Source organism: Solanum pennellii, chromosome 1 (genome assembly GCF_001406875.1).
Source record: "Solanum pennellii chromosome 1, SPENNV200".
NCBI classification, from domain to species: Eukaryota; Viridiplantae; Streptophyta; class Magnoliopsida; order Solanales; family Solanaceae; genus Solanum; species Solanum pennellii.
The window spans coordinates 103,277,008-103,293,597 of NC_028637.1; the positions used below are offsets into that span (position 1 = coordinate 103,277,008).

The window sequence follows — 16,590 nt, forward strand, 5'->3', positions numbered from 1 at the left end:
TTTATATATATGTATGTATATATTCCTTCTCCATATATTATACCATATAGTATTCATCATCTCATAAAAAAATAATGAAAAATCTTGCCACCAATATAATCCACTATTGGCTAGTTGGCCACCCAATAGTCAATCAATTTGAATTTAAGCATGGACAAACTTTTGGTGCTACTTTGTTATTTCCCATAATATCGATCTTAATTTATTTGTCTTTCACTCTATTATCTCTCCGTTTTCCATCACTCCTTCCCATCGTTTCCACCACCACCCTCCGTTGTATCACTGCCACTCACAGCCTCATCCTTTGTATCCTCTCGCTTATCATGGTCGTTGGATGTGGCGTCTCAATCATCCACGAGATGGCCGCCAACGTCCATGATTGGAATTGGATCATTTGTTATAATAGGTTAAATTACGAAAATGTCATTCTTCGTGGACCCATTTTCTTTTGGTGCTACGTATTTTATCTTTCCAAGATTCTTGAATTTTTAGACACCCTTTTGATCATACTAAGTAGCTCGAGATCTCGACGTCTCTCGTTCCTCCACGTGTACCACCATGCATTGGTGCCACTCGTTTGTTATTTCGATGTTGCAATTGGCCAGTCCATGTGGCATGTTGGGGTGATCACTAATGCTTCTGTTCATGTACTAATGTATGCTTATTATTTCTTGTCTGCTATTGGGAAAAGGCCAAAGTGGAAGAAATTGGTGACTAATGTACAAATTGGTCAGTTCATGTTTTGCATTATGTGTTTTGGGGCACTGATGTATTATCACTTCACAACTGAGTTTGGGTGCTCTGGAATTGGTGTTTGGTTCTACACTTTTAGTTTTAATGTTTCACTTTTAGTACTTTTTCTCAACTTTCACTTCAAGACCTATGCCAAGAGTAACACCAAGAAACCATGAAAAGACATAAGTATACATATATGTTGTGACTTATGAGCTATATATCACTGTGGTTGATTATAAATTAATCAGTGCCTATTTGTATTGTTTTAGTACTTCTATAGGGCTTGGAAGTTAATTAGTGAAAGGAAAAACGGAAAAATATATTTTCGAATTATCATAAATGTATGCAAATATTCTCCGTCATATTTTTCGGACATTGGTGCCCCTGCCGTCTAAAAACTAGAGCATATATATACCTTTATACTAACAAGTATACAAATGTCATAATCTTATTCACAGATCTGTCATCTATTAAATATCGGATCGACAAATAAATTTGTGTCACGTGTCTCTATTTAGTCTTCCATTAGAGCCAAAAATATACGACAAAAACATCAATATCCCAAAAATATAAAGAGAGATATTTGTATACGATTTATAACAATTTGAATATACCTGTCTTTTTCCCTTAGTGAATTTTTCATAAATATATACCTACATGTAAAAAGGGTGGTTGTATTGGGAATAAAATTTAAGAAGGTTGTTGTAATTGGACAGTCTCTGGTGAATCTATTATATTCCTGCAATCTCATATTACTTGATCATCAATTAAATAAAAAATAATTATCTCATTTACTTGTCTTACTAGATTAAAAAGATATTAATTAATTAATTTTTAGAAAAAATGCACAAGTACCCCCTCAACATATGTCCGAAATTTCAGAGACACACTTATACTATACTAAGGTCCTATTATCCCCTGAACTTATTTTATAAGTAATTTTCTACCCCTTCTCAGCCTACGTGGCACTAATTTTTTTAAAAAAAGTCAATCATCGTTGGACCTACAAGATAGTGCCACGTAGGTCGAAAAGGGGTAAAAAATAATTAATAATATAAGTTCAGGGGGTAATAGGACCTTAGTATAGTATAAGTGTGTTTCTGAGATTTCAGGCATAGGTTGAGGGGGTACGGAGCATTATCCCTATTTTTTATATTATTCTTGCAATTAATTCTTTTTGAAGTGTTTACATTTGTTTATAAAAAATTTATATTTTTTTTAGAAATGACTTAACAAAAATTTTCTTATTTATGATTTCTTAAATATCATGCAAAATAAAAAGTAACAATTAATATAAAACATATGAAGAATTATTTATTACGAATTCATATGTGCTCAATAGTTTTTGTAAGCCTTATAATTGAATGTGATTCCCTTTATTATATTTTTTCTTCATTTTCCTCAAGTACACTTAGATGAATGACATTTGTTCGGTATAAATTTATTTCCAAAAAGCTATGCCCAAACGCATATTAAAACTTTGTACCCAAAATCAAATTTTTAAACGCATATTGAAACTTTGTACCCAAAATCAAATTTTTAATTTTTGTTTTGAAAATTTATTAAAAACGATAGCTAATTTCTTCTTCATAGTTATGTTGGCAGCACGCATATGGTACAGTAAACACCTACTTTAAGGGGTCGTTTGAGATGTCTTATTCGTGTATAAAAAGTTATAGTAATTTTATTATGTTTGGTAGAAGTTTTATAATAGAAATAAAAGTAGTATAAATTATATCATGTTTGGTTGTATTTTTGTAGTCCTACAAACTACATAGCTTTACTATGTTTGGTAGAAATTTGTATTAGGTATATTAGCATTATATATTATTCAATATGTTTCACATTTTATTAGCAATAATATATATTAATAATTTGCAATAAGTTTAATATTCAATAGTTAATAATTCATGTATTATAATGTCTATGTAACTAAATAATATTTACATAACTAATATTCACATAGCTAATATCTGCATAATTAAGTCCAACATAACTAAACTTGCATAACTAATACTTGCATAGCTCTAATCAGTAACCATACGGCCACTAAGTGGCAAAAAATAAAAAATTTAAAATTAAATTATTTTGAATTATAATAAGGTGACACACGAACTAATTATCACATAACGAGTATAATTATTTTAGGGCAACTTTCACATATAGCAAATAAAATATTCATATGTGTATGCTATAGCAAAGTTTGCATAATTGCGCTCCATAGCAAACATAAAAACTGTATAATTCGCTATATATATACAGTTGAAGCAAATTGTATAAAACAAGAAAGAGAAAGACACTTGGGCAGAGAACTGTATAAAAACGAAGTGTATAAAACAAATTGTATTATTATAAGTGTGTAGAATGATTATATACAATTTGAATTTGTATAAAATGAGAAAGAGAGAAAGACAAAAGAGAATTGACAAGGAATATACAATTAAATCGAATTGTATAAAACGAGAAAGAGAGAAATTAGATACAATTTGAAAATTGTATAAAACGAGAAAGAGAGAAAGGCAAAAGAAACTGGGCAGGGGAGTATTTTTATTGTATAATTATAAGTGTATCAAACGAAAATATATGTACTTGCATGTGTATATACAATTTTCTCACGCTTTATACAAACAGAAACGCAATTTATACATTTCACTTCTGTTTGTATAAGTGAGAAAGACGAGGGTGGCAAGCGAGATTTGGGAGAGTGGCGAGCGATACCTGGAAGAGGGGAGAGAGCGGAACAAAAATATATTGTATTTATACAATTTTCTCTGCTTTATACAATTAGAAACAATTTTTATACACTTGTGTTTGTATAATAAGTAAGGAAGCGAGCGAGAGATTGGAAAAGAGTTGTGAGCGAGATATTTGGGAGAAAGGCGCTTGATAATTTTTTACAAACGTTTGCTATGTAGCATAATTAAATCAAACTCTAGCTACTCCATTTATTTTAGGTTACTATTATATACAATTTTTCGATAATTTTAAGATGTTTGTAAAATGGTTACAACGAAAAGAGGCCCATGGATCCAATGGGCTAATTATGTTCAGATACCGTAATAATTAATACATTCAATAGGAGAAGATCGATCTCCTTCTCCACAATTGAAGATCCCAAAGCTCTGTCAGTCAAAATTCTTCAAGTAAAAGGGAATGATGGGTGACATGAGCATGAGCAGATGGATATGCTTGATGCTACTCTGTTTATTGCATAAGGGACAAGCTATATGGTTGACTGTTCCCTCCATTGGAACCAAGTGTGTTTCTGAAGAACTTCACAACAACGTCGTCGTTTTGGCTGATTACTATGCCCTTCCCGATGATCATACCCATCCCAGCCCCACACTTTCCGTCAAGGTATCCCATTCTATATGCTCGCTCTACTCTCTATTAGTTAGCTAGCAGCCCCCATGAACATTGAACAACCACCGGGGACCAAATTTGTAGATGGAATTCCAACCTGGGTTTTAATTAGTATTACTTTAAGATTAGGGAATTGATAGTTTGCTGGCGTATCTTTATGTAAATCAATCTGTGATTTGATCTGCTTAAAAGGGTAGTTAGTTAGGCATGAGCTTCTTTGTTTACATTGCAATAGCTATTAGATAGGCTCCATATCAAGGAACTTGGTGTCCAGGTGAATCAGACACTTGTATTTGGCTTTGGCTATGCCCCTGAAATTGATTTTGGTTCTGCCCTTGCTTCTGCATCATCATATGATTCAGTGTGATGTACTTTTAATTGTAGCCTTGTGCTTTTGTTGGTCACATGATAATATCAACTTAGGCTCTACATTCTACATCAATCTTAAAGATTTGACCTGTCAATTGGCATCATGGGTTCCAAATTTACAAAAAGGACTGTCACTCCCTGAATTTACAAACTCCCCCCCACCCCACTCACACACACCAGTTTTTTGCAACATTTCCTTAACCAGGTTCCTACATTTCACAGAACATGTCTGCAGCCTCCTTGCTTAACCTGCTCGAGCTTGCTGTGTGGTTGGATACAAGTATGGAAAGTTAGCATAAGTGACATCTAATTAGTTGTTGAGAGTGAACTGTATAAACTCGTCTCAACTTGACCATGTAATATTTGATACAGTTACAATTTGAATCTTGTTACATTTAACATAGACCTATCTATAAAGTAGACTATTAGAAATTAGAAAATACGGAAGTATCCCAATTCTCCCTAATGTACAGAAAGCTCTTTAAATCCGTTACATTAATCATTTTAGGTGAAATTCACAAATAAAATTGCTTGCTTATTGATAGAAGTGTGATTAGTTAGTATATGATGTGGTGATTTTACTTATCTGAGGCTGATATGTTCTTTGTTCCTTCAAAAGAATTTTAAAAAGTTATCATCTTTATTGATAAAATAACAGTACTCTCCTTTTTCTAGTTCATAGAATAGAAATCCTGCTTGTCAAAGTTGAGTCTCCTAAGTTATCTGATGGCAAGGTGCAGATTTTCAAAGCCATACTGTAGGCAGATTAAGTATTCAGGCTTTTGGCAAATGATAAAATAAAACCACTACGTAAATCTTCATTTCTTGTCACCTTGTGTCACGTTCATGCAGTGTTTTTATTGGGTTACCGTGTAGTACGAGGAGTTGTAAGGAGGTATATTTGCATGGAGAAAGTGGAGGAAAATGTATTTGTAAGTTAGCATTATGGGAGAGATTCCTTGCCAAGCCTGCAAATATTTCAATAGTCACACCTTAAACTACCCTGCTCTCCCATAACTAAGTAAATAGATGGTTGTATTCAAATAATTTTTGTCCCAACATTGTCTTTGATTGCATAGAACAGATTAAACGCTTTAAGATTAAAGTATTCTTAGTTTAGTTGTTTATGTTTCTCTACTGCTTCACCTTCTTGTTTATTGTTCTACTAAAGTCTAGACAGGTCCAATGATTCAAAGCATCAAATTCAACTCATAAGCTGGGTACTGTATTATGTTTGTATATACCTGATTGCTCGATTAATCGATAACAAGTATTAAATCATATGGGCTTGTGCCGTGAATGACTGTATCTCTCTCACACACACATTAGGAGGTGTTTTAAACTTAAAGTGGTATTGCTAGTGTTTTCTCGATATAAAAGTTTATCGTCCTTTTGTTGGCTAGAACATCTGTATAAATTTTATGGGAAATGTTGTCTCTGATTTTCATGTTTCGCCATTTCTGCTATTGTAGTGAATCTTATAGCATGGTATTACTTGTGCAGGTCACCTCACCATTTGGGAACACCCTTCATCACAAAGAGAACACGACACATGGTCAGTTTGCCTTCACAACAACTGAGGCTGGCAACTATCTAGCTTGTTTTTGGGTTGAAGATGGTCATAATCCAGGAGGTAAGAGCTTAAATGTTGGCCTTGACTGGAAAACCGGAATTGCTGCCAAGGATTGGGATTCAGTTGCCAGAAAGGAGAAGATAGAGGTGGGGCCTGATTTTGTTGTCCTTTCAGATTTTGATCTTCGTTCGTAACATAATTGTCTGAAACCAAAGCGTGCTAGTTTGAAGAAAGTACAGACCCTCAAGGGACAAAAGAGGACTAAAAGCTATAAATTTGAAGCATGTTTCACTACTGAGTCAATAAGGCCATAGTTTAATGATGGTATAAATGAATCTAGAGTTCTTTAATGAGAGAAGTCAATGATATTGATGTCACTTGGATTTGAAATCATGGAGAGCTACGGAGAGAGTGTCAATAGTAAAATCTCTTATTGTCCATAGTTTGAAGAAAAAAAGAATTGGCCTATTCTATATGGCATCTAAATTTTGGTACATCATAATTGGTTGACACAATTTCATTTAATATCATATCATACAAATTTAAAGAACGTAAATTCCATTTAACAATCTAAATTTGAACTATTTTATGTGATATTTCTCAATCAAACATTCTGTTTAAATTTAATATTTTCTCCATTATAACTATTCACTAATTTAGTACATAAGTCAAAGATCCATAAATACTGTGTCCAATCATATATCGTCGTATGAAATTGGCAGAGGGTGTACGAGGATGATTCTTACTTTGAGTAAGATCGTCATCAGGGAATAAGTAATCTGATTTATACCCTCACAGTCAATTTAACTGCCAAGAGAAATTATGTTGTTTGTTTGTTTATCCTTTACCACGATCCCAGTGTGGTGTGATCCTTTCTGGACCCTGCATAAAGCGGGAGCTTTGTTTACCGAACTGCCCTCTATGTGCGTTTGAACACTTTGCCTTAGTTGGTAGAAGACCCTTTGTTTATGAACCATTTATGGATGGTGGTCCTGAGCATATAAGGTTAATTCATGACTTTATGTGGAGGTTTGAGTTCATTAATTCCTTTGTGTGTCTTTGCTTATTGTTTCTGGAGTTGGTAAGTGGTTGGACAAATGAATGTTCTCCTTCTTGTGAGGGTGGAGGGCTGGCCCCATGGACTTTGTGACCTAGGATGTTCAAGGAGTTAACTATCAAGCTTTAGCATTAATCATGTTTTGATTGTGAAAGCCAGAATTGTCACCTTATAAATCATTCAGGAAAAAGGCTTTGTGGAAGCTTCATGCCATGATGGAAGTTGAACTCAATGATTCATCCAAGATCAGGACAGTTTAGTTTAGCAATACAAAATTCTGACAAAAGCTTGTATTGTAACTTGTTTAAGCTTCGGTTATGTAGTGTTATCTCCTTCTGTACAATTGATACATCAGTAAAGTATCATACTTTGGCTATTCTTTCCCTGATAAGTAGATTAATAGATCTTTTCCGGAAACTGTAGAAATTTTACTCAAATTTCTGCCACTAGTAGGGTATTGAACTTGAGCTGAGAAAGCTTGAGGGAGCTGTGGAGGCCATTCATGAAAATTTGATATACTTAAAGACCAGGTACTTTTTAAAATATATTTATAGATGCATTGCTTTTGGTTTACTTACTTGCTCTTGTTACCATCTTCTTTTTGTCCTTTCAGAGAAGCAGAGATGCGGGCAGTTAGTGAAATAACTAATACGCGGGTGGCTAGCTTTAGTCTTGCATCCTTGGGAGTCTGCGTCATGGCAGCAGTTTTACAAATTTTGTATCTGAAGCGATATTTCCAAAAGAAGAAGCTAATTTAGATAGCAGATAAAATCTTAGGACTAGCATCATTTGGCACTTTTTATGTGATTTTAGTGGATCTAGCTTTAACTGTATCAGATATTGAAGGCAAAGGTTTCATGCCTTAGATTTGTTCTTCACTTCATCATTTCAGTGGACATTGTTGTTGACTACTTGTACATTTTCTGAAGCAGTCTTGCTTATTTAAGCAGCAGAATTCTCTCTACTTTTTCCTCTAGTTTAGATTCTCTGTCGACTTTTGATTACAGGTTCATCTGAACTCATAATTTTCTACACGAAGTGTGTGTATGTCTATATTAGTTATGTGAGTAAAAATTTACTAAAATCCAACAAAATGTATTATTCTTGAATCCATAATGTTAATGTTAAATCCGTTTAATTTTAAATTTTGTACACTTTTTTGACCGAGAGCTCATTCATGATAATTCCCTTAGTTGTCCCTTTATGGTTGAAATTGATCGATAACAGTAGCTATTGGTAGGGGTGGATATGGTACGGTATGGTATGTTATTAAATTTTTTGGTTTTAAAAAAATGATAGTGTTATCATATTTAATTTACTTGATATTCAGCATCCTTAAATTTAATATTGGCGATAAATTGGTAATTATATTGTTCGACTTTGATTTACATATATTCATATGATAGAAATATATGATTTTTCCTTTTCAAGAAATTTCTCATTTATATGTATGTCATACTGACACTTTATAGATGCAGAAATATTCAAAAAGTAAAATAAAAATACAAGCAATTTCATCATTAATCAATTGGCAAAAAAAAAAAACATTTCAAACAAGATCAAATAGTTAAAATCCAACCTTTAAATAATATATTTGCTAGGCCATATAAATTCTTTAGGCTATCGATATATTATTATTATTATTATGATACATTAATTTAACTTAATATATATTGACAATGTAAAGAATTTATATGGTGGGTACATATTCGCTTATCTCTTCATGTAATAATAACCAATTCCACCTATATAGTTATATTATCTAGTACAAAGAGGATTTGTAAAGTATTTTGTGTTTGGATTAATTTGTTAATGCTTTATAATTTGATTGTATTTTTATTAATTTGAGTGTTCTAAATCAAGTAATTACAAACTCATTACTCGTACATATATTTTTATTCCATACTACATTATCATCATAAAAATAACACTCCACATATTAGTTCCACAAACTGCGGACACTACAGTGACCATAGTAAACTCTTTCTCTTTGTACTGATATAGAAGCTTTCGCAATGATATAGCAAAAATAGAAAATTAAGCATATCTCAATTTCCAAAAAAAAAAGCAAACATTTCATCTAAAACCAAAGAAATTCATTTATGATTTCCTCAAAGTACTCATGAGTTTAAAACATCTGAGCTCCAAGTCTAGCTATAAAATTCAAAGGTACATAAATCAAAGTAAAAATGTCTAGGAACTATGACGTGAATGGTCCAAGTATGTTCCTATTAAAATTAAAGAGAACAAGGAAATATCCAATCGTTATTCAATCGAAAAAATGGGGTGCGGCCCTTCCGAGGACCCTGCTAACGCGGGATGCCTTGTGCACTGGGCTACTCTTTTCTATTCAATTGAAACAATCCTGCGATGACTGTGAGTGAATTTGCAAATATCCTCAAAAAAATCATCTGTACTGCTATGGCTGCTCTTCATCTGAAGAATTCTTATTCTCATCTTCCTCAGTTTCTTTCCATAGTTGATTAGAGACTCTAGAGTACTCATCTTTTGTTCAGCATTCAGTGGCGACCTCACGGTGACTACAACCTCCTCAAGGCAAGGGATCATAAATCTGGAGTCAACCTGCAAACATCCAAGATTTCAAATGTCATGAACTAGCTAAACAAACATTAAGTGCACCATGAGGAACCTTTGAGCAAGGAGAAACTAAAGACTCACATTTCTCAAACTGTTTCTCTGGCAAAGAGCAGCAAACATGGCACCATGGATTTCAAATTTTGTTAGCTTGGGATGACTGTTAAAGAAATCAACAATATCAATCTCAGGAAATGGCTGAAGAGCATCAAAATCCCCAGTGAATTCCACCTTCATGAGGAGATGCTTGACTTCACTTGCCAATTGAAGCATATAGTGTATAGCATGCCAACACCATTGAACTCCTCTCATCTCCAATGACTCAAGTGCCACAAGCTTTCCAAAATCAAGAGCACTAACCCGTCCTACAATAAAAGTTGGTTGATTGTGATACTGTTTGAAAGTAGAGGACTAAAATAGTATTTAAAAATGGAATTTTCAGTACCTGCAGTATTAGCAATGATAAGGTCTCTGAGAAATTGAGTCTCAAGGACTCTGATCCCACTAAAGCCTTGCACTTCCAAATGTTGAAGATTTCGAGAATTGACAGTAAGGGAGCAATTACCTAAGCCATTGAAATCAAGTTTGCATTTCTCCAGATGAGGAAGCTCAATAAAGACATCTGTCGCTCCTTCACAACCAAGGAGCAACAGGTTACTCAAATTGGGGCAAGCCCCTAATGCAGCATGGAGGTTAGAGTCATCTGTTACTGCACCAACTATTTCAAGATTTTTAAGCTTATGGAAAGTGTGCCATTTTGGGCCACGAGTCATATTCACACCCCAAAGTTTCAATGACTCCAAATTCGTTGCTGCTCCGATACTATCCAACTTCCTGGAGCAAGAATTCAAATCAATAAGGTTGTCATCCATCTTTAGTTCAAGCTTCTGTAGAGAATGTCCTGCCATTGAAAGCCATGACGCTAGGCAAGAACCACTAAAAGGACAGTATACAACAAGTTCTTCCAGTTTATTAATTGATGAAACCATTTGCTCAATAATTTCATCAGGAGAGAACCTCTTAACATCATCAAAAATGTTACGAGGGAAGACAAGCTTGTTCAGATAAGGAATTGACTCCTTCCATCTCTTTGATACACAAGAAGCAGAAGCCACATCTTTTGCGTTCGTTACATAGACTAAGATGCACGTGACAATGGCATCTGGCAAAAAGTCCATTTTTCTGGGTAGAGATATCAAACAGGTTATGATCAGTTACAAATCACAACAAAAGAAAAAAAGGCAACATCAAAATTTTAAGCACCTTGATTACACAAGGTTTAAAATTGGTAATAATCTTAAACATGAAAAAGAAATATTTTCATTCAAATTAAATCATGAGACTAACTCACACTCTAAAAGCTAGCAAAAAAGAAAAGTTTCCTCAAGTCATATAAGGAAGCTAGGTTCTCGGCTTTCACTAGATGTGGGATTCATTCAATTCATCCCACTAAAGAAAAAGTACATATGGTAAAAAGTTGTCATTTTTAGTTAAATCCGTAATGGCTAAGCCAGAACAAAGATCTACAGACTACACGGATTAACTGAAATGGCATATGGTAAAACGAATCTATGATTATAAACTTACATCTACGGATTCAAACTTTGGCAAGAATTTTTTTTCAGAATTTTAATTAAACCAATGCATACATTATTCAGCCTTAGATGCAGATTTGATATAATCATATAAATCTCATCTATAAATTAAAACAGATATGAACCTACATCAACTGCCCAAAATTTAAATCTTTTAAGGCCAGCTGGGGGTTAGGGTAGCACACAAAATCAGGAGCAGAAATTAACGATTGACCCATGTAAAGATTAACAAACACCAAAAACGAAATGTATGTTCATGAAATAAAACAGATTAAATCTTTGAACAGCCACATTGACAGTTCAAATCGATAAACCATTGAATCAATTAAACAGAAGCTTGCTATGAAGGATTCAGTCAAGTTTCCGGCTTTCAGCCACAAAGAAGATGCTCAGATTTAAGCCTATTCAGAGCAGAAATTAACAACGACCCATGAAAATATATCCATCTATAACAAACAATTAACATGAATTACATCAGATTAACAAACACCAAAAACGAAATGTATGTTCATGAAACAAAAAAGATTAAATCTTTGAACAACCCCATTAACAATCTAAATCCATTAACTATAGAATCAGTTAAACAGAAGCTTAGGATGAAGGATTCAGTCAATTTTTCGACTTTCAGCAACAAAGAAGATACTCAGATTTAAGCTTATTCAGAGCAGAAATCAACAACGACCCATGTAAATAAATCCATCGACAACAAACAATTAACATGAATTTCATCAGATTAACAAACACCAACAACGAAATGTATGTTCATGAAACCAAAAAAAAAAAGATTAAATCTTCAAACAACCACATTGATAAAACCCAATCGATAAACCATAGAATCGAGAAAAAAGAAAGCTTACGATGAAGAATCCAGCCGAGCTCTATCCCTTCATCGATGTAGAAGATGCTCAGATTCAAGCTTATTTTAGAGAGAGAAAGAGATATAGAGAGATAAAGGGAAGTGAAAAAATGGTGAGGGCGCGGGTATATATGAGCGCTGTGGAGCTGTTTTCAAAATTCAAAAAAATTGTGTTATTTTTTCATGCATGCAAAAAAAAAAACCCAAAATGACCCGCTTCGTTTTTGAATTTTTGGACCGTTTATGAGCCTTTTTTTGAATGAAATTTATTCGAATAGCGCCTTAAGTTGACTTCATTTTTTTTTATTTTACCCTAAGTCCTAAATTTTATACCATGTGTGAATATTGTTCCCTTTATTTCTGAAATATTTGTCTTTTTCTCCAAAAAAAATTTCCAATTTGAAAAATTTAAACTTAAATTATGTCATGCCTTGGAGTATTGTTCGTCCATATTTTTATTCACATTTATTTTTATATACATACTAGAAAAAAAATAATAGTGAATTTGATTTCAAGGGTCTTATACTAATCGTGCATGAATATTTGGATTGATTTCACTAGTTTGAGTTGTCTGTGTATTTCATTTGGAAAAATTGGCATTGTACATTTTAGGGTAAATTAAATTTTTTTAATTGTTTTACGTTTATGCGTATGTTCGTGCATGGATATAATTGGATTGATCTCACTAGTTTGAGTTGCGTGTTCGTACTCATCATTTACTTATATTCTTAAATAAATGCGCAAACTCTTGAGGGTTTTGGGTAATTTAATATCACTTTTTTTTATTTATAGATTTATTTCCATAAATCTAGAACAACTTTTTCTTTTGTTTGGCTTAAAGATATAGATTTCGAAGTTGAAAATTTGAAATTTAAAAATTAGAGTTTAGAATTTGTGATTTTTAAAACTTGTAGTAGTGTTTGGAATAAAAATGAATTTTTAGGAGTAACAATGTAATTTCTCTAAAAATCCCTTTGAAATCTGAAAAAATAATTCAACACAGATTTTCATACTATGATTCAAAATCTTTGGTCAAAAATATATATTAAGAATTTGTTTAAGGTATTAATTGAGAAATATCTGGTCAAACATATAATAAAAGATGGATTTTTGAAATGTAATATAGAATTCATGGTCTAAGCTAGCTTAAGATCCGTTTGACCCCAAGAATACTTGGAAAATGGTATTGGGTCGAAATATATTTGTCAAGTATCCCAAATTTCCTTTCGAGTTTCCAAGTACTAGAAAATACAAGTAGTTCTAATATTTGGAAATTTTAAAAAATTAAGAATTACCCCAAACTTTTATATTTTATAAAAAAAAATCATTATTTATTAATTCTAACTGTATTTATAATTACCTCCTTCGAAAAAATTTGAGTTTTAATTTTAGTGACAAAATTGAGAAAAAAGAACAATTGTGTTTGGTGGATTATAATTATAATTTAACAATGACAAATTTGAGTATGCGATTAATGTATAGTCTTGCATATATTATTATTTTGTTATTGTTGATTGTTATCAATCATGTTACAAGGTTATTTTTAATGGGACATATTCATTATAAAATAATTATACAAAGTTATGGGTATTTCAATAGCTTTTAGAACTTATCATATTTTTTGAAGTACCGAGGTATTCTTGAAAAAACTTGGGGTCAAAAACATGGTGTAATTTCACCAAAAAATTGGCCCAAATATTATTTATAAAAAATATTCTAAAACTCGGGGCCAAACACTGTCTTAGACTTTATAGTTTGAAGTTTTTGGCTAAATTTATCTCTCAAATCTAATGTACATCCTTATATTATCTAAGTGAGCAAAAAACATTTTTATACGGTTATACCACCTAAAAAATAGCAAGTCATCCAATCTATTTTTGTTAAGAAATTGATTGAATCAATAATTTTATTTCATTTTAATTTGATCATGTCTTAGCTACGCGGAGAAGATTAAAGTTACCTAAAAAGACTTAGGATATGAGTAGGAAATGAATCTTTCATCCTCAGAATTTAAATTGTGTGAATTGTTAATTGATATAGTATGTTTTTTTGCATCATCAAGTAAAATAACTTGCAATAATATATGGTCTTGAAATATATATTTACATATAGTGGGTTCTGTTGGTTAGAAAAAAAATATATTTAAAAATATTACGTCAAACTATTTAAATATTTTTTAAATAAAATACTCGTTAATCGGTATGTACGTTAGATACAATCTAATTCACATTTTATAAAATGCGCAAAAATGCTGAAAATTTAGGGAAATTATGTAGGCGCTTAGTTATGAAAATAAAAAAATAATTACTTTATTTGAAAATTTTAGTTGGAGTTGTATTGGGACTTACTTTATACAAAAAATATTTAGAATTTAAATATATTTTGTTTGAATATAATTTAAATCCTCAATTTCTAAAAATTAGAAAAATTGCCCAAATTGATTAGCTTAACCATGTGTACGTATATTCATTCGATATGACACATTTTTTTTGTTGGTGGCGTGAGTTTTTTGAACAAAGATAAACATAAGGATGAATCTTGCAAGTTTTTTTGTTCAATTATATAATACAATTTTGTTTAATTATATAATACAAGAATGCACTTTAGATTTAAATCATACTTTAAAGTTGATTTTAGACGATTCTATTGAGTTGATTCCATCTCCTTGACTTTGTTCACATTCAGTAGCAGCTTGCTTAGGTTATGAAAATATTATTCACTATTTTTACCATCAACTAAACAAAAACTATGAAATTTTTTTTATAATATATTCTACTCTGATTCATCTTATAGTGAAAATATATATAATATGTTCTTTTTATAAGTAAATTATAGAATCTGTTGTTGTACGTATATAAACATTTGGGTTAATCTTATTAGCTCAACCACTTTTATGTATCATTAATTTAAACATTTAAGTTAGCACAATATATTGAATAATCTTGAGGATTTTTGGTAATTTCAAACCACTTTCCTTAATGTAATTTTATGTTTATGAAGTCATCAATTTATTGTAATTTTTCTTTCTATACAAAAATTATTTATCACTTTCAAGGTTTGTTATTCCAAATAAACATATGTTTTCAAAAAAAAAAATTGCATTATCTTCTGTTAGTTGAGAGATGCCCAATTAATTTTATGACCTAAAATTAAACTTTAATAAATAGATTCTATATTAGTCAGTTTATACATTTTTAAGATGCAATACAACTAATAGCAGTTTCTACTTTTATCAAGTTTTGAATAAGTCACCCCTACCATCCCTAAAAAAACATCAAATGTGAAAATAATAATAAAAAAATAATATAATATGTTAATCAAAATAAGTTCTACCTCATTTTATTTGGTACAACGTACCATTTGTTATATTGTAAAATATTTATTTATTAAACTATCTATAGTAATGAAGTTTTAACGGAGGAATAGTGCACAAGTAGTCCTTCAATCTATGTCGAAATCTCAGAGGCACATTTATACTTTACTAAGGTCTTATTATCCCCTGGACTTATTTTATTAATAATTTTCTGTTTTTTTCGGCTTACGTGACGTTATCTTGTGATCCCAATGCTGATTGATTTTTTTTTCCAAACTAGTGCCACGTAGGCTGAATAAAAAATTACTTATAAAATAAGTTCAGATGGTAATAAGACTTTAATATAGTATAAGTGTGTTTCTAAAATTTCGAACATAGGTTGAAAGAATACTTGTGTATTTTCCCTTTTAATATAAATAGTACTACTTTCAAAATTGTTGTAGTGCTTGGTCCTACTTGTTTTAAAATAGATTATTATTTTTTAAACAATATGATCTCCTTTAACATTTTTAATACTCGAGTTTATGTATTGGTTTCAGTTAATAATTTATTTCTATGTTTATTTCATAACTTTATTTTAGGGCTCTTATTTTAATGATTTACATGACTAAAATTAAATTCGAGATCTTCCATTTTAAGAGTTTGATGAGTTAATATTTGTTTGCAGAATTTGATATTTTATTGTAAAGAAGTTTATTAGTATATATATATATAAAACCAATCAAACATAAGAAAAGTTAAAAAACATTTGTTACCTACCAAAAATTTTAAAATCTGGCAAATTGCATGCTTATATTATTATGTTATACAGAGTAACTGTGTGTGTACATAGTTAAATTACATCTAACCTGATTATTTAATGAGCAGTTTTGTTTATTTCATCTTTATATTCAAATAAATATATTTGCTTAGAAGTTGGACCTAATAACCAAATGTAACTGGCTAATTATTTTTATAATATATTAACCAAACACATTTTAGTTTGAGCATATCTTTTTTAATTTCTATATATCATCAAATGATACCTTATTCTTTTGGTGAACCAACATCTAACCAAACAAGTCCATGGAATATCCTTTTTTTCATGTGTATTTTTTATTTTTTAAAAAATAAAATAAATAAACGTGCATAGGT

At 31.3% G+C, this 16,590-nt stretch overlaps 3 protein-coding genes across 3 annotated transcripts; 2 read left to right on the plus strand and 1 right to left on the minus strand.

The window, feature by feature from the left end:
- Positions 1–1,164, plus strand: LOC107028942 (putative elongation of fatty acids protein DDB_G0272012). Its single transcript, XM_015230193.2, has one exon. It carries the CDS (start codon positions 75–77, stop codon positions 909–911), a length of 837 nt encoding a protein of 278 aa, XP_015085679.1. The 5' UTR covers positions 1–74; the 3' UTR covers positions 912–1,164.
- A 2,642-nt stretch (positions 1,165–3,806) lies between these two features.
- Positions 3,807–8,061, plus strand: LOC107027537 (transmembrane emp24 domain-containing protein p24delta4-like). The gene is made up of 4 exons (XM_015228696.2): positions 3,807–4,092; positions 5,971–6,186; positions 7,551–7,627; positions 7,711–8,061. Exons 1-4 carry the CDS (start codon positions 3,889–3,891, stop codon positions 7,853–7,855), a joined length of 642 nt encoding a protein of 213 aa, XP_015084182.1. The 5' UTR covers positions 3,807–3,888; the 3' UTR covers positions 7,856–8,061.
- A 1,110-nt stretch (positions 8,062–9,171) lies between these two features.
- On the minus strand, positions 9,172–12,237 carry LOC107012137 (F-box protein At1g10780). Its single transcript, XM_015211884.2, has 4 exons — positions 12,145–12,237; positions 10,138–10,874; positions 9,777–10,057; positions 9,172–9,680 (listed from the first exon to the last, which is right to left on the minus strand). Exons 2-4 carry the CDS (start codon positions 10,868–10,870, stop codon positions 9,444–9,446), a joined length of 1,251 nt encoding a protein of 416 aa, XP_015067370.1. The 5' UTR covers positions 10,871–10,874; positions 12,145–12,237; the 3' UTR covers positions 9,172–9,443.
- Positions 12,238–16,590: the final 4,353 nt, after the last annotated feature.